Below are 26,098 nucleotides of genomic sequence, written 5' to 3'. Positions count from 1 at the left end.
TCATGAGAATGAGTGACTCCAACTTTTTTTTCCAAGATTAAGTTATGTTAACTTCTTTTATTAAGATGTACTGTGCAATCTGAACATCACTGGGTTAAAGTTTAATCCAGTTTGGATCAATACAGCAGCAACAACATCAGGTTAACTTTATCAATCTATTACTGTGAGCCAGTGTTACACACAACAAGCTTTAACTAAAAACTGTCACAGATTGATTGTTTCTACAAAACGATTCAAAAGAGACACAAGTTATTAACAATCAATAACAAACTGTGACATGTCAGTTTAAACAGAGTAGATTATAACAAGCTTTAGTTTGTGTAAATAATAAAAATAACAGTAAAACTGGCTCAGAACAATTTCATCTTGTCCAACTGACCCCAGATGACATGTCTTACCCTGTCTTCAACCCAACTTCCTTTATCCTGAGCTGATGAGTCTGCTGATGTTGCAGAGTTGCAGTACGAAACAGGAACAATTCATCATGATCTAGATAAAATAGTAACACTCATACACAGTGCATAATTTTTATAACAATCATCATCATACATTATAATCTATAATCTAACAGCCTGATTTGTTTGTGAATGTCATGATTTTATCCTTCTGCTGCACTTTGTACTGTATGTTTGAGCAGCACATGTTCATGTGCAGACAGAAACAGGTGAGGGTAAAAGTGAAAGTAACAGTTGGGCGGGAAAGCTGGTTGGTTTCATGTAAGTCACATGATTCATGAAGCAAAACATCTGATGAAAGAGGAAGCTAAAGATAAAGAGTCAGTAACCTTTTGACTCCACTGTGCTGCAGAACTACGACAGCAGAAGAAGAATGATCGATCAATGCATATTTTGGGGTAGGAATATTTCTCCTCAGATTATTCAGTACAATTTAACTAAAGCTATTAATACAAATATCTGCTGAAAATGTGTTTTTAAATATATTTTAAGAATGAAGTGAGACCTCTAGTTTTGTCTGATTTAGTTTGTGTAACAGTAAAACTGGCTCAGAACAACATTAACTCAGTATTGTATCGACTCAGACTGGGTCAAACTCTAACAGTGATGTTTACTCTGTCAGAGAGACTTCCAACACGGCTCAGTGTGTTTCTAGGACCTCTCACCCCTCCATCAGTCCTTCCTTTTACTGCCAGCAGGTCGATGCTACAAAGTCCCAGAAAAACATCTACAAACATCTTTTATTCCCTCTGCGATCATCACACTGAACAAACTAAAACAGACACTGTTCTCTGTCCTGTTTAACTCTGCTCTTGTCAGTTGTAGTTTTAACTGTGATTTGTTTTCATTATCTCTTATCTTCAGTGTGATAAAAGATTCACAGTATGTCCATGTGATCAATAAAAGAAACAGTTTCCTGTTAATGATAAAACAAACGTTTGAATAATCTCAAAACTAAAATCCTAAAAGTTAAAGAAACTGTAAAACAGCTCGTCATGTGACGTCATTAACATAAAACCTTCATTAACCATCATGTAAGTTTCAAAAAACATTTGACTGATAAGAAACTCACCAACTGCTTTCAAACCGTCAGTGTTACTTTCACTTTTTGTGTGTGTGTGTGTGTGTGTGTGTGTGTGTGTGTGTGTTGCTATCTTTGTGAGGACAGTTTGTCTGCTCCTTCAAAGAGCTGTTTGGGGGTTCAAACTTCTTTTTGAGGTTCATGTTGGGGGCAGTGTTTGAAAGTAATTAAGTACATTTACTCAGGTACTGCACTTAAGTACAATTTTGAGGTACTTGTACTTTACTTGAGTATTTCGATGTCCCTTTCCTTTGGCAGGTGTACATGGGTGTGTGTGTGTTGGTTGGTGGTGTGGGGGCAGGGGGTGCTCCCATTGGACCCCTGTTAAAAATTAACAAATCATCTACTGCACACACTAATGTACACCTCCCAAAGGACATTGCTGCAGGACTCCTTAACCATAACTGTGACATTTCTGATTCTACATCTCCATTTTATCCAGTTATCTTCCTTCTCTCCTGCTTCAATTGTGTTTTATAACTGTGTATTTAAGTAATGAGTAAATACACCTATAAATTTTATGTTGCAAACTGAGTTTATTGAGGCAGGATTTTCTCATGTTTCTCACAATACTCTACAAGCAGGGCAATTTAAATTTACATGACCCACACAACCCCATCTCTCCTCCACCTTGTTGCCCTGCTGTTGCTGCTATCTGACTCTGAATATCTGAATATTTTCTAGTTTTAGTCAGAACACGTGCAGCTGCATTCTGGACCAGCTGGAGAGTCTTTAGAGACTTGTTACAGCCTGATTTGTTTGTGAATGTCATGATGTTATCCTTCTGCTGCACTTTGTCCTGTATGTTTGAGCAGCACATGTTCATGTGCAGACAGAAACAGGTGAGGGAGAGTGAAAGTGAAAGTAACAGTTGGGCGGGAAAGCTTGTGGGTTTCATGAAAAAAACATCTGATAAAAGAGGAAGCTAAAGGTAAAGAGTCAGTAACCTTTTGACTCCACTGTGCTGCAGAACTACGACAGGAGAAGAAGAATGATCGATCAATGCATATTCTGGGGTAGGAATATTTCTCCTCAGATTATTCAGTACAATTCAACTAAAGCTATTAATACAAATATCTGCAAAAAATGTGTTTTTACATATATTTTAAGAATGAAGTGAGACCTCTAGTTTTGTCTGATTTCTCAAAAACAAGTTCAATAAACAACAGTTCAATAAAATGTGGTGAAAAGTTTAATCATGAACAAGTGATTCACTTTAAACACATTTCTGCAGTTTTTAAATTTCTCTGTAAAACTCTTGTCACCACTCCTGCTGTGAACAGAGCTGTGAACTAGTGAACCACAGACTGGCTTTTACTGTGCAACAGGAAATGTATGTGATGTATTTGTCCCTGAGGTTAGCGCTGATTTCAAGTTTCAAGTTTATTTTATTCATATAGCACTTTAAAAGCAAACAGCTTTTGCACCAAAGTGCTTCACAAAGACAGGCATATGCATACACATGCAAGCATATGACATATAAGACATATACGTGCATAACAGATAATTGTGAAAAATAGAGCAAGAGTATAATAAAAACACGTTTAAGCACAAATTAAAACCCAAGAAATCCGATAAAATATAAAACAGATTAAACAAAGTTAAAAGCCAGAGAATAAAAGTGAGTCCTCAGGTGCATCTTAAAAGCATCAACAGACTCAGCCTCTCTAATGGCCTCCAGCAGGCTATTGCAGAGCCAAGGAGATGCTACAGAAAAAGCTCTTTCCCCACCAACGGAGCACGGCCAACATGCCACGGTGGGAAGATCTGAGGGGTCTGGCGGTGCTGTAAGGGATGAGAAGTTCTGAGATATAAGTAGGGGCGAGACCATGGAGAAATTTATAGACAATTAGAAGAATTTTGAAGTTTATCCTGTAATGAATGGGGAGATTTCCTTGGTGTAAATGTCACTGTAAACTTTTTATAAACTCAGTTCTGTTTCTTATTTTAAATATATTCTGAAAGATCAGAAATTTTTTGAGGGTGAGAACCAGAGGGGGTGAAATGGAGATATACAGATGGATGACAAATTAAAGGAAAACCTGGTCCAGGTCTGAATGCTTGACCCCTACAGTGAGGGGGTCTGGTGGCTCTGTTATGCTGTGGGGGTCATTTTGCTGGCATGGTTTTGGTCCACTTGTCCCCTTAGAGGGAAGGGTCACTGCTAATCAATATAAAGTAGTTGTGAATGATCAGCTTTATCCTATGATAAAACATTTCTATCCTGATGGGAGTGGTCTCTTCCAGGATGACAATGAATGGTTTGATGAGTATTAAACGACGTGAATCATATGTGTGACCTTCACAGTCACCAGATCTCAACCCAGCTGAACATCTATGAGAGATTTAGGACTGACGTGTTAGACAGTGCTCTCTCCACTAGGGATGTGCAGAGGGCCCAGTATTTGTATTTGTATCTGTATTTGTTGAGGCAGCAAAATTATTTGTATTTGTGTTCGAATAAAAGTGGAAAGAGGCCTTAAAATACTGTTTTTGTTTTTATTACAAAAAGCATAACAGAACCACCAGATCCCCTTACTATAGGGGTCAAGGATGGACCTAGTAGGTCAACCAACAAAAGAAAACATCTTTTAACTGCTGAGGAAGTGTTATTAAGTATATCTAAAATTGAAGAACAGCTGAATGATGATGGGACAAATGAAAACATTTGGGGCAGCTGTGGCTCAGGAGTTAGAGCGGGTTTGTTGGTTTGATCCCCGGCTCCTCTAGTCTGCATGTCGAAGTGTCCTTGGGCAAGATACTGAATCCCAAATTACTCCCGATGTGAGCGTGTGTGTGAATGGGTGAGCATTGGAAACATTGTAAAGCGCTTTTGTTAAAAATCGCTATATCGCTCCTGATGAGCAGGTTGGCACCTTGCATGGCAGCCTCTGCCATCAGTATATGTATGTTTGTGTGAATGGGTGAATGTTGGCATGTATTGTAAAGCGCTTTGAGTGGTCGGTAGACTAGAAAGGCACCACATAAATGCAGTCCATTTACCATCCAGACTTCAACATCAGTGATGAGTAACAGAGGTAAGGTAAGTAAGGTTAAAGCAGATAGTAACCAATAACTTTAATTTTATTGGTATGTTTCATTATGTAGGCACTCAGTTACTGCTTAGCCACAAGAGAGAGAACACACAAGAGGGATAGACAGCCGCAGACGATGGAGATGACTGGGGAAAGGGTCCGTGTAGCCTCTGTCTAAAGCTGTGTTCAACTTGTTTGATAACAGGATAAAAAAATGTACAACACATCATTCTGTTTTTCTGTTTTTCATGTGAATTAAAAATAAATGGAAATCCACGTGCTTTTCCTGTTTTCCTCTTTAAATCTTTCTGTTGGAATAGAAATTAAACCAAAACCAAAACTTGTTTTTTGCTTTTATTGTAATATCTGTATTATCTGCCCCTACTGCATCTCTACAAAAACATTGTCATTGGCTATGCTATTTGAGCCAAAAAGGCACCATGTGACTTTGTCTCAAATTTAATGGTGTAGAAAAAAGATTTTTTTTAAATAAATGATAAAATATTGTTCATAAAGTATACTGTCATCCGTGTGTGTATAAAATGTTATTATTGAAGACTGAAATCAGTACACAAACTCAGATCAAATGATCAAAACCATTTTTTGTTTCAGTTCTTCTGTGAAGTTGGTAAAATGTCACTTTGGTTCTAAGGTATCGATCATGACGTCCTTCATATCTTCCTCTCTACAGCACTTCTTCTGTTTCCTCATGTTCATGGTAAGAAACACATTTAACAGCAGAATATAGACGACATGTTAACAATATGAATATTATTCTCCTTCAGTGTAAAACTTTATGTTTTATTGATGTAAATCTGTTTCTTTTAAACTAAATTCTTCTTAAATTGAAACTGAAAACTGACTTCTGTTTAATTTGGTTTCATCAGTTTGGATGAAATAAAAACATTAAAACAAGAAACAGTTTCCTCTTTGATTCTAAAAGCTGCTATAAATCACTGAACCTTCAATTCATTGTAATTTGCAGTATTTTTATTTATTCCATGTTAGATTAACATCAAATAAAACGTCTTGTATTACATGTTCATGTTTCCTAAATGTTTGTCTTTGTAGGATCTGAGCAGCCGCCTTCTCCCAGTAAGACATTAAAATCTGTTTCTGAATTCTGATCTTTATTGACACAGAACGACACATGATGTTAATGAAAATGTTTGTTTTCTCTTCAGCTCTCAGTGAACCATGGAGACAAATATCTTGGGGGTGAGTTTATGTCTCTGCTGTTTAACATAAATGATGGAGTGTGACCGACATGTTTGTAGTTTTAGTGAGCAGCAGCAGCACAAACAGCTTCAGAGAGGCTGAATATATTTTACTGTCAGCAGGTGGAGTCAGGTGAGCTGCAGTATTGTTATTATGAGTCATATCTGCTCATTATTGAAGGCTGCTTCAGGCAGTTCTGTGGATCATAAAACCACAACTGCAAACATGTAGAAACACGATGCGACCGTGGAAATCAGTGTCATAATACAAAACAGATGAATTCTGCTGAGGAAGCTGACTGCAGGTATTTAACTGCAGGGAAGAGATCCAACATGAAACCATAAATCACATTAAAAGTTGTATTATAACAAACATTTTAATCAGAAAACTGAAAGAAGCAAAACTCAACATTCGTTTGAGTTTTATAAAAGTGAAACATCTTGCTGTAAATCTTTCAGCAGCTGAATCTGCAAGTAGCAAACACACCCGTTTTCTTCAGGAAATGCACATTCTAGTTATTATTATTATACAATAGTTGATGTATTTAATTATTGTTTTCTATATTGTCTACAATAAGTTTTTTTCCTCTAGATTCACACTAATTGTGCTCACAATTGTGTAAATACATCTGTATTTGTTCAGTTTGTTGATGATAAAATCAATTAAAAAAAGATCTCTTAAAAATTTAAACAGGTTTATATTTTTATCTGAAATCAAATGTCATTTTATTTACAGAGACAACGAGACAGATCTGCAGTATGTGGAGAATTACTCGCCTGCAAAGGGGAAAGTCAAACATCTCCGAGTTCTGCTGTACGGGCCGGTTGGAGCCGGAAAGTCCAGCTTCATTAACTCTGTCAGCAATGTCCTGCGACGCAGAATGAGCATTCCTGCTGCAGCCAGTTCTACCACCTCTGACAAGAGTTTCACTAAAAAAGTAAGAACACTTAATCTGTGTCAAAAATGATCCCAGTTAAGTGTTTTTATCAATATATTTTTTGTTTATTTCATTTTTATTACTATAAACATTTGACAACACTTTGATGAAACTTTAAAGCAACAGAGATAAATCTTAATAAATCTGAATTAATTCAGTATAATTATTTTGTTCCCTTGATTTAGTCATATTCTTAAATTAACTTTGCATTGACAAGACAAGAGAAACTTTATTGATCCCACACAGGAGAATTAAAGTGTCACAGCAGCAAAATGAAGTACAGCAACATGTTCAGAGTATTAATAAGTAACCTTAAAAATTAGAATACTATATACTTCATGAGCATCTACTAAATATAATATGGACACAAAGAGCAAAAATAATTAAAGCTGCAAGCAGCAATGATCAGGCCCTTGCACCTTCGCACACATCAAGGTGTGCCACAGTCGAAAGGCTTTTATTGTGGGCATGCATATATGTTCAGGACCGGGCTCTTATTGGATGTTGCACAAAGGAATTAAATATCACTTCCTGTGTGCACTATGTGGCGCTAGAGAACACCAACTAATTATACGTCATGTTGCTGAATATCATGTGTAGACCACACCATGTATATTCCATGTAAATTGAATGATGTTTGTCATAAAAGGCTGAGTTCATGCTGACAGTAGATGGTGCTATGACTATGAATCAATATTGACATTAAGATGTGTTCAGGCCTGGACTCTTATCAAGATTAAGAAATTTGGTACAGGTTAGCTAATGTACATTCAAGTTACAACAACATCCTGCTTCATGGCGAAATATCAAATTTCACCTCATCACCACATCAAGGGAGTTCGATGAAAACTCAAGATTTTGATAACCTTTCATCACAAAGGTCTTTAAATGACACTGACCAAATTCGAAGTCACTGCGGTTAAATTTCTATGAGGAGTCGTTAAAATACAACACCTGTAAAATGCAAAAAGTGCGCAAAAATTGCACAGTATATTCAAAATGGCCAATTTACTGTTGGATTTAGGGTATGGCTCCAAGAGGTTTTCTTATGCGTGTGGACATGATACATATGCCTACCAAATTTCGTTCATCTATGTCAAATTTAAAGGTGGGGGCTTTTAATTTTAAATTTTCTAGGGGGCGCCTTTGAGCCATTTTGGAACACCCAAGCCAAAGCCAAAGAATATCAAGTTTTGCCACTTCTGATGACTGTGAAAATTTTTGTTTGAGTTTTGAAGCATTCTTAGCACCTTAAAAACGTCAAAATTAATTAGGGGAGGCTATAGAGCTGCCGTGCCACACCCAAGTCCATTTGCGATATGAAATCGAAACACTAATTCAAACAAGTGTGCAAAGTTTTGTGAGCTTTTGCGCATCCTAAAGGCATGAAAAATGTGTTTGTATAATGAAAACTGACACACAAAATCCAAAATGGCTGACTTCCTGTTGGGCTCCCCCCAAAAATTATAAGTCTAATGATGAGACCAATGATACCACTGAATTACATGAACATCAAAGACACTTTTTCCTAAATGGACCTGCGTCTGGGGGCGCTACGGAGCCCGCTGACCACGCCCACACCCAATCACTATAGAAAATACAATTTCCCCCCACTCCTGACACATTTGCAGAGTTTGGTGAGTTTTCGAGGACATTAAGCCCCTTGAAAATGCGATTCATTGTGAAGAAGAAGAAGAAGAAGAAGAAGAATTCCTTCAGATACAATAGGACCTTCACACTGCTAGGTGCTTGGGCCCCAAATATACACATAAAGAGACGTACAGCAACATGACACATTATATCAAGGAAGTAAATGTACACATAAAGAGACCACAAAGCAGCTTGAGACACAAAAATATCAAATATTAAAAAGCAAACTGCAGTGAATGCAGTGGGAGGCACAATGGAGCCTTTTCACAGCAGACAGCTGGACATGTCAAAGCAGGAAAATCACAGCTGTAAATAATAACAATAACCATGGTTCCATTCCATTAAGTGTCCCAATCATAGACTGTATAAAAATAATGGATGTAGCCACTGTGACGTCACCCATTGGTTTGTGGACTCCTGTTTTTAAAGCCTCGAGTTTGGCATTTTGACTGTCGCCATCTTGTTGTTTTGGAGCTAGAAGTGATGAGAAGTAACCATATTTGGATGAGAGGGTGGACCTGGGGAGCAGAGGTAGCTACAATCACAAGGTAGCCACGCCCTAAAGCATACGCTGCTTTATCGTCTGTTTTACTGTAAATGGGACCATAAATTACAAAATGAACATCATGCTGTATTGAAGATTTGAAACTAGGGATTGAGACCATAATCTCATTAGGAAAGTGTTTATTGAGGTAATGAATCAATTGAGAAGTAAGGTAATTTTCTCTTAGACTTTTATACAATCTGACTTCTTTTTGGAGCCAGTGGAGTCGCCCCCTGCTGGCCGTTAGAGAGAATGCAGGTTTAAGGCACTTCTGCATTCGCTTCACTTTTCAGACCTGGAGCTACCCGCTTGGTTCCAGTAAGCAACATATCAGTGACTGAGCATGCTCAGTACCAGAGCTGCAGCCAGCTCACCACAATGACGTGTGGCCATTATTAATGTTAATGATTCCACCTGTGCTGTTCCTGCTTTGACAAGTCTGAATGTCTGCAGTGAAAAGAGTCTATTAGATGGAACAAGCTCATATTCATTCTAAAATATTCTATTTTATCATCTACACAAGATTTGTGAAAAATTAAAGTTTTGATGTAAACTATGAATGTTAAAACTTCAGCTTTCATCAGTTTGCACCTTTAAACAACCTCCAAGCTCCCTCCTGGACGTTCAGGATGTTTTGTCCTGAAAGAAATCCACCTGCTGCTGATACTGCAGTAGCTCCTGTTGTAGCTGAACTCATGTGTGTGGAGGATAAACAGGAAAAGAGCAAGACTTATGTGTTACATCAGCATTATGTTTGGTGAGTTTGTAGTTCTCAGAGCAGAAGATCCATAGGACCAACCCTGTCTGCTAGAAATGACCTTCATATATGACTTCATATATGAATTGTTTTCCAGTGACGTCTCTGCCTGGATGATGTTCACAGTAACGTTTAGTGGAATGAATGAAGCTACATTTCTATATGTCTCTACAGTGGGAGGGAGGAGGACAGGTTTGATGGGGGGCTACAAGATGCAGGAGGTAGAATATGGGGTGGTAGGCTTATCTTGCACTTTCAGCTACTTTAAAATAAATATGTCCTGACAGCTCTGGTGGAGCTCAGGATTCATCCATGAGGGCTACTTTATTACAAATAATTCCACCATATAAACCTGGAATCTGTGTGTAACAGCTGACCTGTGTAGATGTGTAGCAGAACACAGATCTTGGCCGATCCAGTGTTAATGAAGTTACCACTGCTGTGCCACGTGTGTAAATGCACATGACCTCTTTCTCAGTTTGGCGATGCACTTATCATTTCAGCTGCAGCCAGCTGTGGACAACAAACAGAACATCAGTATGTTTCTGTGAAATCCTGGATTCATTCAGTGACACCTGAACAAAATTATTGTGAGATTCAGACATTAATCTAACATGTTTCCGACCTGCCTGAGTCACATTAATAGATTATTTGACATTTCAGTAAATTATGTTATAGATGTGAAACACTAGAGAAATAAAAGAGGCAACAGACAAGAAAGTTTGTATGTGATTGTGGAGAGCTCTGTGTGTGTGCATCTCTGCTAATTAAAGACACACAATTTGAGGTTTTTTGCTCTCTTCAGTTTTCATTATGGACCAATCTGTGTGCTGAAATGTGGAGAAAAGCCTGAAACACTGGAAACAGCTCCACTCACTCAAACAGATGCAAAACAAGGGCAAATTGCACTTAGCAGCAAAAGTTTATGGGCATGTCTGCAACATTATCATCATTAGTGCAATATCTTTTGTGAATAGGACTTTGCAGAGTCTTTGGGGCAGACAGCGGTTGCAAATGATGCACATTCCATGGTGCTGTCAGTGGCCGAAATCCATTCTTTGTGAATTCGCCCGAGAGTCGAATCTTTAGCTGCAGCTCACTGCTGCAAACAAAAGACACACATTTCCCTCTTTCACAGAGATGTATCCAGGGTTTTTATACAGTCAATAGACACATGTTTCTCTGTTTGTGTTTCAGTATGAAACTCATGAAATCAGAAGAGGAACCTCAAACAGCTTCTACCCGATCATCTTCAATGACATCATGGGTCTGGAGGAGGGGACGGGACAAGGCGTCCATCCTGAAGACATCAAACTGGCCATGATGGGACGTGTGAAGGAGGGTTACAAGGTACAACTGTCACATTATTCAATAAAAACCATCGACTGTTGTGATCAGGAGCCTGTACCACGAAGTGACATCAGTGTGTTAGCAGCTCTCTTTGGACTTAACTCAGGTTTTCTGGTCTCACAAAACTGAAACTACCTTACAAAAGAGGTCTTGAACTGGAGTCTCTCAGATCATAGACGACTGCACTGACTACTGAGATAAAACTTTACTCATTGCCTCATTGCAGACAGATTCTACCTATTTATACACCCTACCTATTTATACACCCATAACACAGAGACAGCACACTTAGTAATATGCACTTTCATTTATTGTCTATTTTTTATGACCTAACTTTGTGGAAAGTAGAAGGGGAACAACAGGTTATGGAGAGCCCCTTGAGGGCACCTTGCACGTGTCAGTAGCTCGGTTTTATCTCTGGGGAACACCCCCAACTCCGGGAGTGATGTCCAAATAAGGAAATGTGTGTCATGTAGCTGGTGGATGTGCTGATAGAACTGCTGATAGACATAACAGCCGAGCAGAGGAGAGAGACTGATGCCTGGGAACCTCAGCAGTGCATGTGTGTCACTGAACTGCTGCGTCTTGCACGCTTGCAGCGTCCACACAGACAGCAATGCTGCTGCGGTGCTTCTGCTGCCAGATCTATCTTTCTACATAGAGTTTGGCTTTGATAATGGCCATCAATAATAGCATGTTTCATATCATTTAATTATAAAATTTTATTTATATTTAGTTTAGTCAGAAAAGGAAGCATGTGCTCAATTGTTAAAAATAAATAAACAATATATGAGGTGAAAGCAGCCTTCTTTCTGATGGGCATGGTGGGGTTTGGTTGGGGCTACTTCTGTCAGCCACATACATTCCTCAAAAAAGTCATGTTTTTTTTTATTGATTATATTAATCATTCCACCAGTTAAACCCCTGCTGTCACCACTCCAAGTGAAGAAAATCCCTTCTGACGACACCAAGTTCCCCAAATGAGCCAAACAGACTCCGACAAACAAACCTCCAAACTGTCAGGAGGGAAACTGACAACAAATAAGAAAAATAACAACACCAAATCTCCATCTGGAAGCAGGTGAAACAACAGGCAGCAGCCCCGGTTTGAACTAATATCACAGAAAGTGACAGGTGTCGAGAAAAGAAGCTCCATGTGTCACTGACTCTCTGTACTGGAGTTCCCCGCCAGAGAGGCTCCCTCGAGCTACAGTGGTGACACTTCATGTCTGTGACATATTCTACAGATATAGACATTGAAACAATAGTGAAAGGTGTTGATGAAAGAGGTGATGAAAGAATGCCACCTTCAACTCAACCTCTCTAAGACCGAGCTCCTTCTCATCCCAGCCAGTCCCTCTATACAACAGAACATCGGCATCCAGCTCGAATCAGCCTAACACATGCCCACAAAGTCTGTCCAGAACTTGGGTGTCATGATCAATGACCAACTAACCTTTAAGGTTCATGTGGCCTCAATCACTTGGTCATGTCGGTTTGCCCTGTACAACATCAGGAAGATCAGACCCTACCTGTCTGAGCATGCAGCACAACTCCTGGCACAGGCTCTCATAATATCACGCATTGACTATTGCAACACCTTACTGGCAAGCCTTCCTTGGTAGGTACATTCAAACCTCTGCAGATGATCCAGGACATGGCACTGCGCCTGGTCTTCAACAGGCCCAAAACAGCACGTCACCCTACTGTTGATATCCCTCCGCTGGCTCCCAGTTGCTGCCCACATCAAATTCAAAACCCTGACACTCGCTTACAAAATAGCAAATAAAATGGCTCCTGCCTACCTGAACTCAGGTCTACACTCCCTCCCGATCCCTACGCTCTGCCAATGAAAGGTGCCTGGTACCACCACCACAACAGGACCCTAAGTTGCTAGCCAGACTCTTCTCCTCTGTAGTTCCCCGATGGTGAGTTACCAAACTGTATTCAATCTGCAGAGTCTCTCTCAATCTTTAAGACTAAAGACCCAGCTATTTGCGAACACCTCCGCACTTCATGGACTGAAGGTAGAGAAAAAACAAAATACAAAAAAAAATCTGCTTCTATGCAATCTATTCACTCTATGCATTGCCTCAATGCACCGCCTGTTGGCATCTGCGTCCTATCGGACTCAAACTTAGCTTCATGGCACTTACTCATGTTTTGGTCTCCTGACTAGATCCTTGCTTGTGTTGTATCAGCTCTCAGATGTACGTTGCTTTGGATAAAACGTCTGCTAAATGAAATTGTAAATTGTAAATTGTAAAACAGTTATTTTCTGAAATTTCTCAAAAATCTGTGAGTGATCAGCATTAAATGATCCAAAGTCTTCAACATGTGTGACGTCTGAGTGTCTGCTGACTTCTCACCGTCAGTGTGATAAAGAAATGTCTGCGAGTATGAAGCTCTGTTTCACATTTCTGTTTTATAGTTAGTCGAACGTTTATCGTTTATGTTCAATCCTTGATATAATGTGTCATTCATTTGGATTCTACATTGTTTTCCAGTTCAACTCAGCATCTGCACTGTCAGAGCATGATGAAGGATACAACCGATCCCCCTCTCTAGACGATCGAGTCCACGTTCTGGTTTGCGTCCTCTCTGCTAACACAGCAGAGATTAAAGAGTCGATTTTAGAGAAGATGAAGGTCGTCAGAGAGGCAGCCAGAGACCTGGGTGAGAACAGTTTACTAAAAGTGTGTGTGTCCACTGATCCTGTTTTATTTAAGTTAACCTGATCTGAACTCTTGGTCTCCAACATTAAACCATGAGGTCCAGAGTCCATAAGTGTGCAGGCTTGTATCAGGTTAAAGCTTGAAAAAAAAAGTTTACTGCCTTATGTTTGTATTTTTAAAGTAAAAAACAAGTAAATATTTAAACCACAGCTAACGTGTTATCATTTTATTTATTAAGTACATAAAGACCTTTCTGAATAAGATTTTAAATATAAAAGTTTCTATTAGATTCAACATTTTACTGAGAACAGAAGTTTAAAGATGGAAGATAGAAGGATGAAGGATTTTTGCACCAAATGGCAATTGTTGTTTTGAAATGAGAGAATAGATCTATTTCCAGTGGCTCCCAAAACGACTGATATGGGTGTTTTTAGCGCCCTCTATAGGACATATAGGGACCAGACCACAACCCATAGAAGTGTAATGGCCGTGGTTAAAATCTGGTTAGGTTTAAGCACAAAAACTACTTGGTTTTGATGATGACTTGAAACATGGTTTATAATTCTTAACCGGTGTCGTCATGGCAATAGTAAACACCACAAAGTTATGGTTTTTAAAAAAATGTCCTAGCGGCAGGTGGAAACATGACATTACACATTTCAGCTGGATTTGTGTGTATGAATAATGAAACTAGATATTTTACAACCGTAAACTGTTCTATAAAAATATTTTCAGTGATTATTATTAAAATGTGCTCATTTATCAGCGTCTGTAAAAGTAAAGCTAAAGGAAGCTGGACTGCAGAGGATTAAAATCAGATTTCAGTTAGCCTGATCATGTTAGCTTTGAGTCGGGTTTAAAAAGCTGAGTGTGTCTCTGTATCTGCAGGGATTCCTCAGATGGCGATAATCACAAAGATCGATGAGGCCTGTGCTGAAACTGAAAAGGATGTGAGGAACGTTTATAAAAGCATGCACCTGAAGAAAAAGGTGAGTTTATACAGAAATGTAACCTGAAGCTTTGCAGTCAAAATAGTTTCAGCACAATAAAACTAAAACTTCACATTTATTAATGTTTTTTCTTTAACATGTAGATGAAAGATTTCAAGTCAGCAGTTGGTATCCCTTTGAACTGCATCTTTCCTGTGAAGAACTACAATAAAGAAATCGACCTCAACGATGATGTTGACACTCTAATCCTCAGCGCTCTGAGACGCATGATCGACTTTGGAGATGACTTCATCAAGAAAATGTAAAAATTATAAACAGAGATGAGCAATAACACTTTATTTATTGGTTTTACTTTTTGGTAAATTTCTTTTATTGTCCATGTCTGTATTTTAAGGAGACAGGGAGTCTGTTACTGTCTCTGTGTGGACACCAGGAGTCAGCTCTGTCTTTTGCCACTTATAGAAACTGAGGCTGTGTCTGAATTTTCTTGTAATCAGCTGAAAGGAAAACAACAGTTTATTATAAATGCGGGCTTATTTTCACAGATCATGCCATTGATTCAATCAGTTCAACAACTCACCAAAGTCAAACATTAGCAACAAACACTTTCATTCTATGTTCTTAAACCAGCTAACACGTGATCATACAGAAACAATAAAGTTTTAATGTACTCTCTACTTCTATGAAATGCACAGGTGCTAGAACTTCTAAACTAATGCGTGGAACAAACTGAAAAGACTGCACATCATGAATTATGCTGAAAATATTATCTAATGTACGGATGTTTGGGGCCGAGCCATTCCTCAGCATGCGTAAGGTCAGACGTAATACAAAGGCATGAACCTGATTAGTCAACACGATTCATCTGGCATAAAGATCAATGGGACCAGCCCTTAATCAATAATATATGAACAGTTTCAGGAAAGAGGTTACAAATAGATCTCACTGATGTAACCTTTCAGAGAGCTCATGGCACCGAGTTATTATCTCAAAACAAAAGGCCTTTATTCCACTGCATCACTTTTGTTTGTCTCAAAGTGCTGATTGTGTTTCTGTATTTGCAGGGATCACCAGTACCACGAGGAGCAGTGGCGGAATTTGATACACAGTTGTATACAGTGGTTTGACATCTTGATAACTGGACTACAGCAGTTTGGTACCTTGATAACTAAACTACAGCAGTTTGGTACCTTGATAACTGGACTACTGCAGTTTGGTATGTTGATAACTGGACTACAGCAGTTTGGTATCTTGATGACTCTGCTTTTGGGGTTTGGCATCTTGATCATGATGAGATCTCATTGATGACATTTCAGGTGTGTCCCTCTCTCTTAACTAAAGACGTTTAGTTCATCTGGGTAAATGCTGGTTTGTTTACAACCTGTGATCTTTTTTCTCTGTTCGACCTTTTTTAACAATGTTTGCTGCATCCTCAGAACTCAGAAATGAACTTGGTGAGTGCACCATTATTATCACCTCTGGACTGAGATAAGGAAGTTCAATCCAAACTGTAGTTTTCCTTTAAGCCATGGTTAGCAGTTAGCTTGTTGCTATGGTAACCTGTACTTCAACAAAGCAGTGCTTAAACTATTGATCAGAGCTACGTTTGAGGTGTCCACATATGATTTTAACAGACACCTGCCAGCCAGTCAGAGAGCAAGAATTCCTGTGGCCACGGTATAAATATTCAATTCAGTTCAATTCAATTCAATTCAATTCAATTTTATTTATATAGCACCAAATCACAACAAAAGTCATCTCAGGGCACTTTCCACATAGAGCAGGTCAAGGCCGTACTCTTAGATTTAGAGAGACCCAACAATTTCCCCATGAGCAGCACTTGGTGTAAGGAAGTTCCTTTAACAGGAAGAAACCTCAAACACAACTGGACTCCTGGTGGGAGGTGGGAGAGAGACACAGAGAAGCATAATAACAACAATAATAAATATAGAGATATGACTAGTAATAATAATAGTAGTAATAGCCGGAAAAGACATCAGGGCAGGACACTAACAGGACTGCAGCTTGGATCCCGCAGATTCCTGCGAGACGAGAAAGCAACAAAAAACTCCGGGGAAGAAGCTGTTGGGACTACATGTGGACCACTGTTTACCACATGTTTCAAGACTCCAAGAAACCCAAAGTGTGAAGCTCCACCCATGGATCCAGGTTATCAAAACTAGAGATTCCCCTCTTATCTTTCTCTTTTCTCCATGAGCTGCAGCAGCTCCTTGCTTTCTTTCTCCTTCAGCTGCAGGAGCAGCTGCTTGGTCTTTCTCTGCTCCCTTGTGTGGCCTGCTCACAGCAGACACATAGTCTTCTTTACGGCAGAAGACGCGAGAGCCTGCCTAAGACTCAGAAACTAAGTTTCCTTGTGCCAGCAGCTAACACACAAGTCTGCTGGCCGGTTTAACAAGTACAGGAGCCGCGGAATGGAGTTAGCTTGCCGCTAACTCTACACAAAGGAGTGACCTGGGCCCTCTGCACGACTGGAGTGCTGTCTCCCCAGCAACGCCTGCATCTTTCAGCTTCAGAGCCAAAACCCTCTCAGCCTGACTCACCCACGGATTCACCGGCTACAAAGCAGAACACCACAAAGCATCTCTTCCAAATTGTCGGCATGCTATGTGCTCAGTCACCAGGTGACTGCAGCCATCTTGCTATTGTCTTCCCTACACACACACACACACACACACACTCACACTTGTATATAGGTACACTTAGCTAGATTAGTATTGTGTGTTTTGCTTTTACCCTTTTGTTAAATAAATGCTTTTGGATATACCTGTTGTCTGTTTTAATGTTGCACAAGAATGAGTTTTGCCAACCTCTGCTCTGTAAAGAACTCCAAATCCTTCAACCTTAACTAGCTATTGATATGGTGATTTTGTTTATAGTTATTAAATTAATTATTAATCAAAGTCCCAAATTCATAGATTAATACACTTTGAGACTGAATTGGGTATCTTTTTCCCTGAGTCCAGGGTGGTGCCCCGTTATTATTAATTCTTATTAATAATTTTATTGATTTTAATAATTAACAATTATCTTTGATAATCAAATTAATAATTAATAATAATAATTAATTATTGCTGATAGCCAAACTTGTAGCCACGGCCCAACAAAACCAAGTTGGTAACATGCATTAATGGTACATGAATGCATACAAATGAAGAGGGGAAGGAGGAGAGAGTAGCTCAGTGCATCATGGGAAGTCCCCCGGCAATCTAGGCCTATAGCAGCATAACTAAGGGCTGATCCAAGGCAAGCCTGGTCGGCCCTAACTATAAGCTTTATCAAAAAGAAAAGTTTTAAGCCTACTCTTAGACGGTTAGCCAACTCAGTTGGACGGGTCGTCCCATAGACTGACATTATAAAATTTAATGTTTTAAAAAATTATATCAAATAACTGAAACATGTTACATTTCAGAAAAATACAAGAACACATCTGCTGAAGGAGCTGTAGAGATTGACATTTGAATGGTTTTTATAGCACAAAGTATGCAGCAGTTGAAACGCGGCAAAAAACGTACAAAATATGGAATAAAAAGAAGAATAGAGAGTTAGAAGAACAATGTGTGATTGCTGTCAACAATCACAGTGAATGTGATGAAATGAGGGCAATCATGCAGGCACCTTCCAAAAAAAGAACGGTTCGGACGTCCCCTATCCTACAGATGCCATTCAAACTTCAAAATGTTCACAAAACTTTGAGTTTTCAAAGTTATCAGATAGTTTAGTGATATCTGTTGTAGTTTTTCAGCAATTCAAGCCCAAAATCAGGGGTTTTGCAGACTTTGCCAGGTCTCACCAGTGTGTCATGTGATCAGGCACAGTGGAGAGCACAGATAATTTTAGACCAGAAAAAAAATTCTAAACAGTTGTCACTTCCACAGTTTTAACTCCTTAAGCATATATCTTGCCTCAGTATGTTGCCACAAGCCTCCTCTCTCTCAAAATGTAAATACATTTCACATAGTACTTATACTTTTTGACATCTGAACCTTAATTGATAGAGGGTCCATGTCATGTTCTCATTGACTGCAATACAGTCTGCAGCATGTGTGTCTCCTCTCACTCCAGTTTCTTAAACATACAGATTCTCTCTTCCTTCAAACACGTTTTACACATATCATTCATTCTCATGTAAAACTAATCTTGCTTTCACTGATGATGTACACATCTCTGGGCTTCAAGCTCTAGTTTGAGACAAATACATTTTCATCATCAAAATGGAGATTTTTTCCTCTCATTTTTGTGAATGTCTGTTGGCTCAGTGGTTTAGCACACTGTTCTACTGATCAGCTTTGCCTTAGATGACAAGGTTGTGTGTTTGATACCTGCTTACTGCAGTGCCTCTCATAATATTGCTCTCATTTACAAAGTTGCTTCACATCTTCATCATGTACCATAAGTCAATTCCTCTCTAGCTTATTTTAACATTATTACCTAAAATGTGGATTGATATGCTTGTTAAACACATCTTTTCCTATGCTACAGAGCATGTGTGAGTAGTCTAGTGGTTTAGATCCAGAGGCTGTGAGTTTGAGCCCCGCTTTGGACAGAACTCAGTATACTTGAAGGATGCAGGAGTCCACAGGTGATGTCAATCTGCTTAATGAGACTGCTTTTTGTCAGTTTCATGCAATTGACAGACTAAAGACCAGAATCTGGCCTGACATTGCTGTGTGACTTGTTAGCTCGGTGCACAGCATGTCTGTCTTACAAACATGAGGGTGGGGGTTCAGTTCCACCCATTGCTGATTTTAATCTGGGTCGATTTTTCAATAGTGTTCAGTTTCCAGTTATGCAATCTAAATCTGCTTTCAGCAATCACACGCAATTTCTACAGAAATTACATTGTCAAGTTCACGTTGTTGTCGTTTGAATTCCGAATGAGAGTTCTGAGGTACTCAGACATTGCGCCCTCTTTTTTTGTAATATAAGTGGTAATGTATATGATTGCACCATACGTGTTGAGGATTAGCTGCAAGTCATGGTTAGCATTCCAGGCATCAAGAAGATGAGGGTTAGCGCTTTCCTCTTTTTTTGGAAGGTGCCTGCATGATTGCCCTCATTTCATCACATTCACTGTGATTGTTGAAAGCAATCACACATTGTTCTTCTAACTCTCTATTCTTCTTTTTATTCCACATTTTGTACGTTTTTTGCCGCGTTTCAACTGCTGCATACTTTGTGCTATAAAAAACATTCAAATGTCAATCTGTACAGCTCCTTCAGCAGATGTGTTCTTGTATTTTTCTGAAATGTAACATGTTTCAGTTATTTTATATAATTTTTTAAAACATTAAATTTTGTAATGTCAGTCTATGGGACGACCCGTCCAACTGAGTTGGAACCTTTGTCAGTTTGACACTTAACTGTTCGGACGTCCCCTATCCGACAGATGCCATTCAAACTTCAAAATGTTCACAAAACTTTGAATTTTCAAAGTTATCAGATAGTTCAGTGATATCTGTTGTAGTTTTTCAGCAATTCAAGCCCAAAATCAGGGGTTTTGCAGACTTTGCCAGGTCTCACCAGTGTGTCATGTGATCAGGCACAGTGGAGAGCACAGATAATTTTAGACCAGAAAAAAAATTCTAAACAGCTGTCACTTCCACAGTTTTAACTCCTTAAGCATATATCTTGCCTCAGTATGTTGCCACAAGCCTCCTCTCTCTCAAAATGTAAATACATTTCACATAGTACTTATACTTTTTGACATCTGAACCTTAATTGATAGAGGGTCCATGTCATGTTCTCATTGACTGCAATACAGTCTGCAGCATGTGTGTCTCCTCTCACTCCAGTTTCTTAAACATACAGATTCTCTCTTCCTTCAAACACGTTTTACACATATCATTCATTCTCATGTAAAACTAATCTTGCTTTCACTGATGATGTACACATCTCTGGGCTTCAAGCTCTAGTTTGAGACAAATACATTTTCATCATCAAAATGGAGATTTTTTCCTCTCATTTTTGAGTATGTCTGTTGGCTCAGTGGTTTAGAACACTGTTCTACTGATCAGCTTCGCCTTAGATGACAAGGTTGTGTGTTTGATACCTGCTTACTGCAGTGCCTCTCATAATATTGCTCTCATTTACAAAGTTGCTTCACATCTTCATCATGTACCATAAGTCAATTCCTCTCTAGCTTATTTTAACATTATTACCTAAAATGTGGATTGATATGCTTGTTAAACACATCTTTTCCTATGCTACAGAGCCTGTGTGAGTAGTCTAGTGGTTTAGATCCAAAGGCTGTGAGGTAGAGCCCCGCTTTGGACAGAACTCAGTATACTTGAAGGATGCAGGAGTCCACAGGTGATGTCAATCTGCTTAATGAGACTGCTTTTTGTCAGTTTCATGCAATGACAGACTAAAGACCAGAATCTGGCCTGACATTGCTGTGTGACTTGTTAGCTCGGTGCACAGCATGTCTGTCTTACAAACATGAGGGTGGGGGTTCAGTTCCACCCATTGCTGATTTTAATCTGGGTCGATTTTTCAATAGTGTTCAGTTTCCAGTTATGCAATCTAAATCTGCTTTCAGCAATCACACGCAATTTCTACAGAAATTACATTGTCAAGTTCACGTTGTTGTCGTTTGAATTCCGAATGAGAGTTCTGAGGTACTCGGACATTGCGCCCTCTTTTTTTGTAATATAAGTGGTAATGTATATGATTGCACCATACGTGTTGAGGATTAGCTGCAAGTCATGGTTAGCATTCCAGGCATCAAGAAGATGAGGGTTAGCGCTTTCCTCTTTTTTTGGAAGGTGCCTGCATGATTGCCCTCATTTCATCACATTCACTGTGATTGTTGAAAGCAATCACACATTGTTCTTCTAACTCTCTATTCTTCTTTTTATTCCACATTTTGTACGTTTTTTGCCGCGTTTCAACTGCTGCATACTTTGTGCTATAAAAACCATTCAAATGTCAATCTGTACAGCTCCTTCAGCAGATGTGTTCTTGTATTTTTCTGAAATGTAACATGTTTCAGTTATTTTATATAATGTTCATACTCTTCAAAATTAACTTACAGCGAGTCAGAACCTGCTCTTAAGTCATAGATGCAATTCCTGGTTCATTGAGCAGCAGGTTCAGTGGTTTGAGCTTCTTCTTTGCATTTTCCAGTTCAAGTGACTCTTCATCCTCTCCAGGTCTTGTTATCATTGTCTTTCTGGACGGGGGTTTAGGAAATCCAAATCTGCAACCTGAGCCAGGACATTTGAAACATGTTCTAGAGTCATTTTTGCTGTCAATTTGCACTTCTTGCACTTTCTTGTAGAATTCAGGTTGCATATGTGGGTCAGGTAACTGAGCTGTGATATATTTTGACACAAAGTCACACCTCATCCTCATCAAACACAGGTGCACCATCAACCCATATGAGGCAATGTGTATGTGGGCTTCCTCTGTGCTGAAACTCCATTCGGTAAAAGTAGTCCACAACTTTGCCAAGAGGTTGTGCAGGAGACAATATTAAATCTCTGAATAATGCCTCGATACATTTATCAAACATGTGCATTGTTGTCACAGGAGTGCTTCTCAAAATGTCACATTTTTTTGGCCAGTCAAGCTCTTCAAAATTGATTTCTTCACCCTGCTGAGTCCTTATTGCGTCAATCACTTCTGGCCAACGCATTTCAGTGGCTGAAAATGTACAGACAAATGTAGGCTTTCCCAGTTGTCTGATCATGGCAAAAAGATCTTGTTTTCTCCCAATAGGCTGGAGTCCCTCTCAGTGGCTGCATGAATCTGACTGCATCTTTATTTTGCACCAGTTTCCCAATCATCAATAGAGAAAAGCCTATTTTGAAGTTACCACTGGGTGTTACTTTAATGTTTCTCTTTTCATCCAGTGTATTTTCACCCATAGGGAACTGAACAGGGAAAGCCATGGCCTTCAGTTTAGGTGTTTTGAAAAAGCTGATTGGACTGTTTCTTTCAGCTGGGACAACAGAGTAGATTCCCTCCGTAAAACATAATATTTCCTGTCAAACATCACTTGGCTGAAGGCATGATTCCAGAGCAAAACCACCATTAAGCATGTCACCTTCCTGTTCTGTGTCATCTATCTGCTCCTCTGGTTGTTGGCCATTATAAGGAAGTATGTCAATATTCTGATCATTTTCAGGATCACTTTCTGCCTCACGCGGTGCACTATTCTCACACCTGTCAATTTCCATCAAATAATCTTCATCATAATCATCACTATTCATGTTTTCATCGACATCATCATCTTTCTTATCAGGAAGTGTTGGGTCACATAACTTCATCTCTGAATCTCTTTGAGTTTATGCAAAGCCTGAACAAGTTTAGACCAGGTGACAGTTTGGAACAGCTGATGACCTCTGTAGCACACATCTCTTTAGTTTCACTCTCATGACCTGAGAGTCACTTCTCAGTCTGGGTAGAGCATCCACTGTTTCCTGTACCTCAGATGGGACACATACAACATTACCACATATTGCTCTCTGTTGGCCCTTTGGCAGAGGAATGATCTTAAAAAATGTAATGTACTTGGCTATGAGATGTCTCTAAAGTATGTTGAGATCAGACAGTTCAGGTGGAATGTCAGCAAGGGTCCAAGTAGTTTGCCACAGCAAGGGGTGGCATGACACCATTTTTAAGGTGATTATGGCAGGTATAACATATCCACTCTTTCTTCCTTTCATCAGGCACTATGCAATGTTGATTTTTGCAGTCATCATTACAAACATGAAAATATTTTCCTGTTAAGCATGCTACAACTACGTCTGGATTTTTAATGTAGTTTGACCTTATACAGGGTCATAGTTTGGAAATTATGATTTGTGACAAACAGTGCATACATAAGTGGGACTGGCCTTTATTTGTGATTTGAACACAGATATAGCCTCTTTGATCAAACCATTGTCACTTTGATGTGTTTGTCTATTGATCCGTCTGTATTTCCTTCTTCTTTTCTTTGCACATCTCATGCAATTCCTAAATGCAAGATTGTTTTTATACCTGTCTCTCATTAGTTGTTTCGTTAGCTGCCTGTGTCTCTAACTCTAAATGCTTCATCATGTGTATAACACTGGCCGATATAAGATTGCTTCCTTTCCCTGAAGTCAACATTGTCTCTTTAACGGTTTGTAAGGTGCTGTTTGTGCCTCTGCCTGAAGTCAACATTGTCTCTGTAATGGTTTATAATGTACTGTTGTTTTTTTGTTTATATTCACTGTTTGTCTCTGTAACAAATTTTGGCATTCTGTTTGTAGCTCAGTTTCAGTTTTGCGTTAGAATATCTGTATAGCCTTTTTGAGTATGATTTTTTCTTTGCTTTATATGTTTCATCCAAAGCATATTTTCCTTCTCTTTTCTCTTCTGATTCTCTTTTCTTTTTGATGCTTTTTCTGAGAAAAACTGCACATCTGATAACAGACAGCTCAGTCCTGCCTTTAGGTCAAGAAACCTATGCAGAGATCCCAATGAAGGTCCTCCTAATGTGCCGTACCTGGAAGGTTGTGTCATGTCCACATTATATATGCATCTGCGCACCATAACCTCAACAGGAAGCTCATCAGCAGCCAAATGGATATTTTTAGGAAACCTTTTCCTGGCCTCTTTATACATGATTATGATGGTTATGATTGTTGTTCTTCTGTCTCCCCTCCCCCTTTCCCTCTCTCTCTCTCTCTCTCAACCCAACCGGTCAAAGAAGATGGCCGCCCACCAAGAGCCGGGTTCTGCTTGAGGTTTCTACCCGTTAAAGGGGAGTTTTTCCTTACCGCTGTCACCAAGTGCTGCTCATGGGGGAATTGTTGGGTCTCTGTAAATTAAAGAGTACGGTCTTGACCTGCTCTATGTGAAAAGTGCCTTGAGATGACTTTTGTTGTGATATGGCGCTATATAAATAAAAATTGATTGATTGATTGATCACATCACCCTTATCCAAAACAAAGTCAAGGTCTGCTCTAGTGATGTTTTCATTCTCATGACGGAAATCAAGAAAGGTTAGTGAGTTACATGTACACTGATGATTTCTGGACTTTCTGGCCATATTTAAGAGAAGCCTGGCTGCGGGATGCAAGACCATGTCTTACAGAAGGCTGATCTACCAGGTTTACATGGTTTGTAAGATAAGGTCCTGCTATATAAGGAGCATCACTGTGACATCCCCTCTTTACAGTGTCAGCATATGAAACCTGTGGTATATGTGACAAATCACTTTGACTTCCCTGGTTTACCTGGTAAACATTAGAAAGCCCAGGTACACAGTGAGCATCACTGGAACACCCTCTCTTTACAATGTCAGCACAAGAATCCCATGGTGTACATGAAACATCATCCTGACCTCCCTGTTTTACACTTTCAGCATGAGACATGGCAGACACATTTATCTCTCCAGTGCTCTGAGAATCAAGACATTCTGTTCACTTGTTGCATGGTCCTTCAATCCCTGCCGGGGCAGCTTTGCAGCTTGTGACCTCTTACTCTTCCTTGGCATTGTTATGTTGCTCCAAAACCACAAATGTTACTTTTATTTGTATTGTTCACAACCCAGATAGAAACACAGTAATGTCTGTATACTGTAAAATCTTCTATTAATGCAGAGGTGTAAATGTACTAACTATTTATATTCTGGTGCATTTGACAGGAAAAAGATCAAGATTCAGCTATGTGTGGTGTAACAGAATTACAACCCTGATTAAATTAAGCTGTAGAGATCAGAATACAAAACACACTCACAACATAGATATGTATAAGAAGGTAATTTACCTGGGATATCTTTTCGTTATCTGGCGTCAGTGAACCTAACACTGGCTGCCCAGATAACCATTACTACGAGGCTGGTTATGTACTAGCTCAGTCAACTCTGGGTTTTCTAGCTACGAGCGCATTCATGTAAGAGAGGTGGGTTTGTTAATTACGAGCAATATCATCAGAACCATAAATGAAGTACTTCATAATGTGAAATGTAAACAGCAGACTGTAATCATACAACAGAATAAGATGTAGAAACAATAGAAATTTCCAATTATTAAAAGTAGGCTAAGGCTTAAAATACATATAGGAATTATTATAAATGACCTAATTATAGAATATTTTTTGATATTTAATTGGTTGATGAAGAAAACATTCTGAATATGTAAAATAAAGAACTTAAACTTAAAAGTAATGCCAGAAGCAATGAATGGAAAAGTAGTTAATGACTGATGAGGTCTATCTGACTCAAATGTTGCATTTGTAATCATGGAGCCAATTAACAATGTGTGGAATATTTTTCTAATAAAAGACAATCTTTGGTTTTTATTACCGGTTATCACACAGTTGTCTCATGTTATTCCGAGCTGCAGTGATGGAATCAGAGTGTAAAATCATCCACATTGTCAGCTGTCACTCCAGGAGAAAATCAGCTTAAACTTAGCTAGAATCATCATTATGTGTTTAGTGTCGTAAATGA

The 26,098-nt window shown here is 39.1% G+C and overlaps 2 protein-coding genes across 4 annotated transcripts in view; one reads left to right on the top strand and one right to left on the bottom strand.

Annotated features, from left to right (window-relative positions):
• The window catches only part of LOC121907556, a 128,658-nt gene that overhangs the window by 83,462 nt on the left and 19,098 nt on the right, over nt 1-26,098 (bottom strand). The gene's annotated exons all lie outside the window — the stretch shown is intronic.
• Nucleotides 168-16,391, top strand: LOC121907563 (interferon-induced protein 44-like). Of its 3 annotated transcripts, none has more exons than XM_042427195.1 (10): nt 168-853; nt 5,263-5,289; nt 5,643-5,666; nt 5,756-5,789; nt 6,525-6,726; nt 10,875-11,027; nt 13,535-13,703; nt 14,591-14,691; nt 14,796-14,953; nt 15,717-16,391. In XM_042427195.1, the coding sequence occupies exons 1-10, from the start codon at nt 829-831 to the stop codon at nt 15,955-15,957; spliced, it is 1,134 nt and encodes a 377-aa protein (XP_042283129.1). In that variant the 5' UTR covers nt 168-828; the 3' UTR covers nt 15,958-16,391. The 3 variants fall into 3 exon arrangements, with proteins under 3 accessions (XP_042283129.1, XP_042283130.1, XP_042283128.1); XM_042427196.1 differs by lacking the exon at nt 168-853 and adding an exon at nt 1,868-2,552; XM_042427194.1 differs by lacking the exon at nt 168-853 and adding an exon at nt 1,868-2,552 and having other exon boundaries at nt 5,224-5,289.

This window comes from Thunnus maccoyii, chromosome 11 (assembly GCF_910596095.1).
Source record: "Thunnus maccoyii chromosome 11, fThuMac1.1, whole genome shotgun sequence".
Classification (NCBI taxonomy): Eukaryota; Metazoa; Chordata; class Actinopteri; order Scombriformes; family Scombridae; genus Thunnus; species Thunnus maccoyii.
The sequence above is the reverse complement of the archived record's forward strand: the minus strand, read 5'-3'. Positions and strand labels throughout refer to the sequence as shown.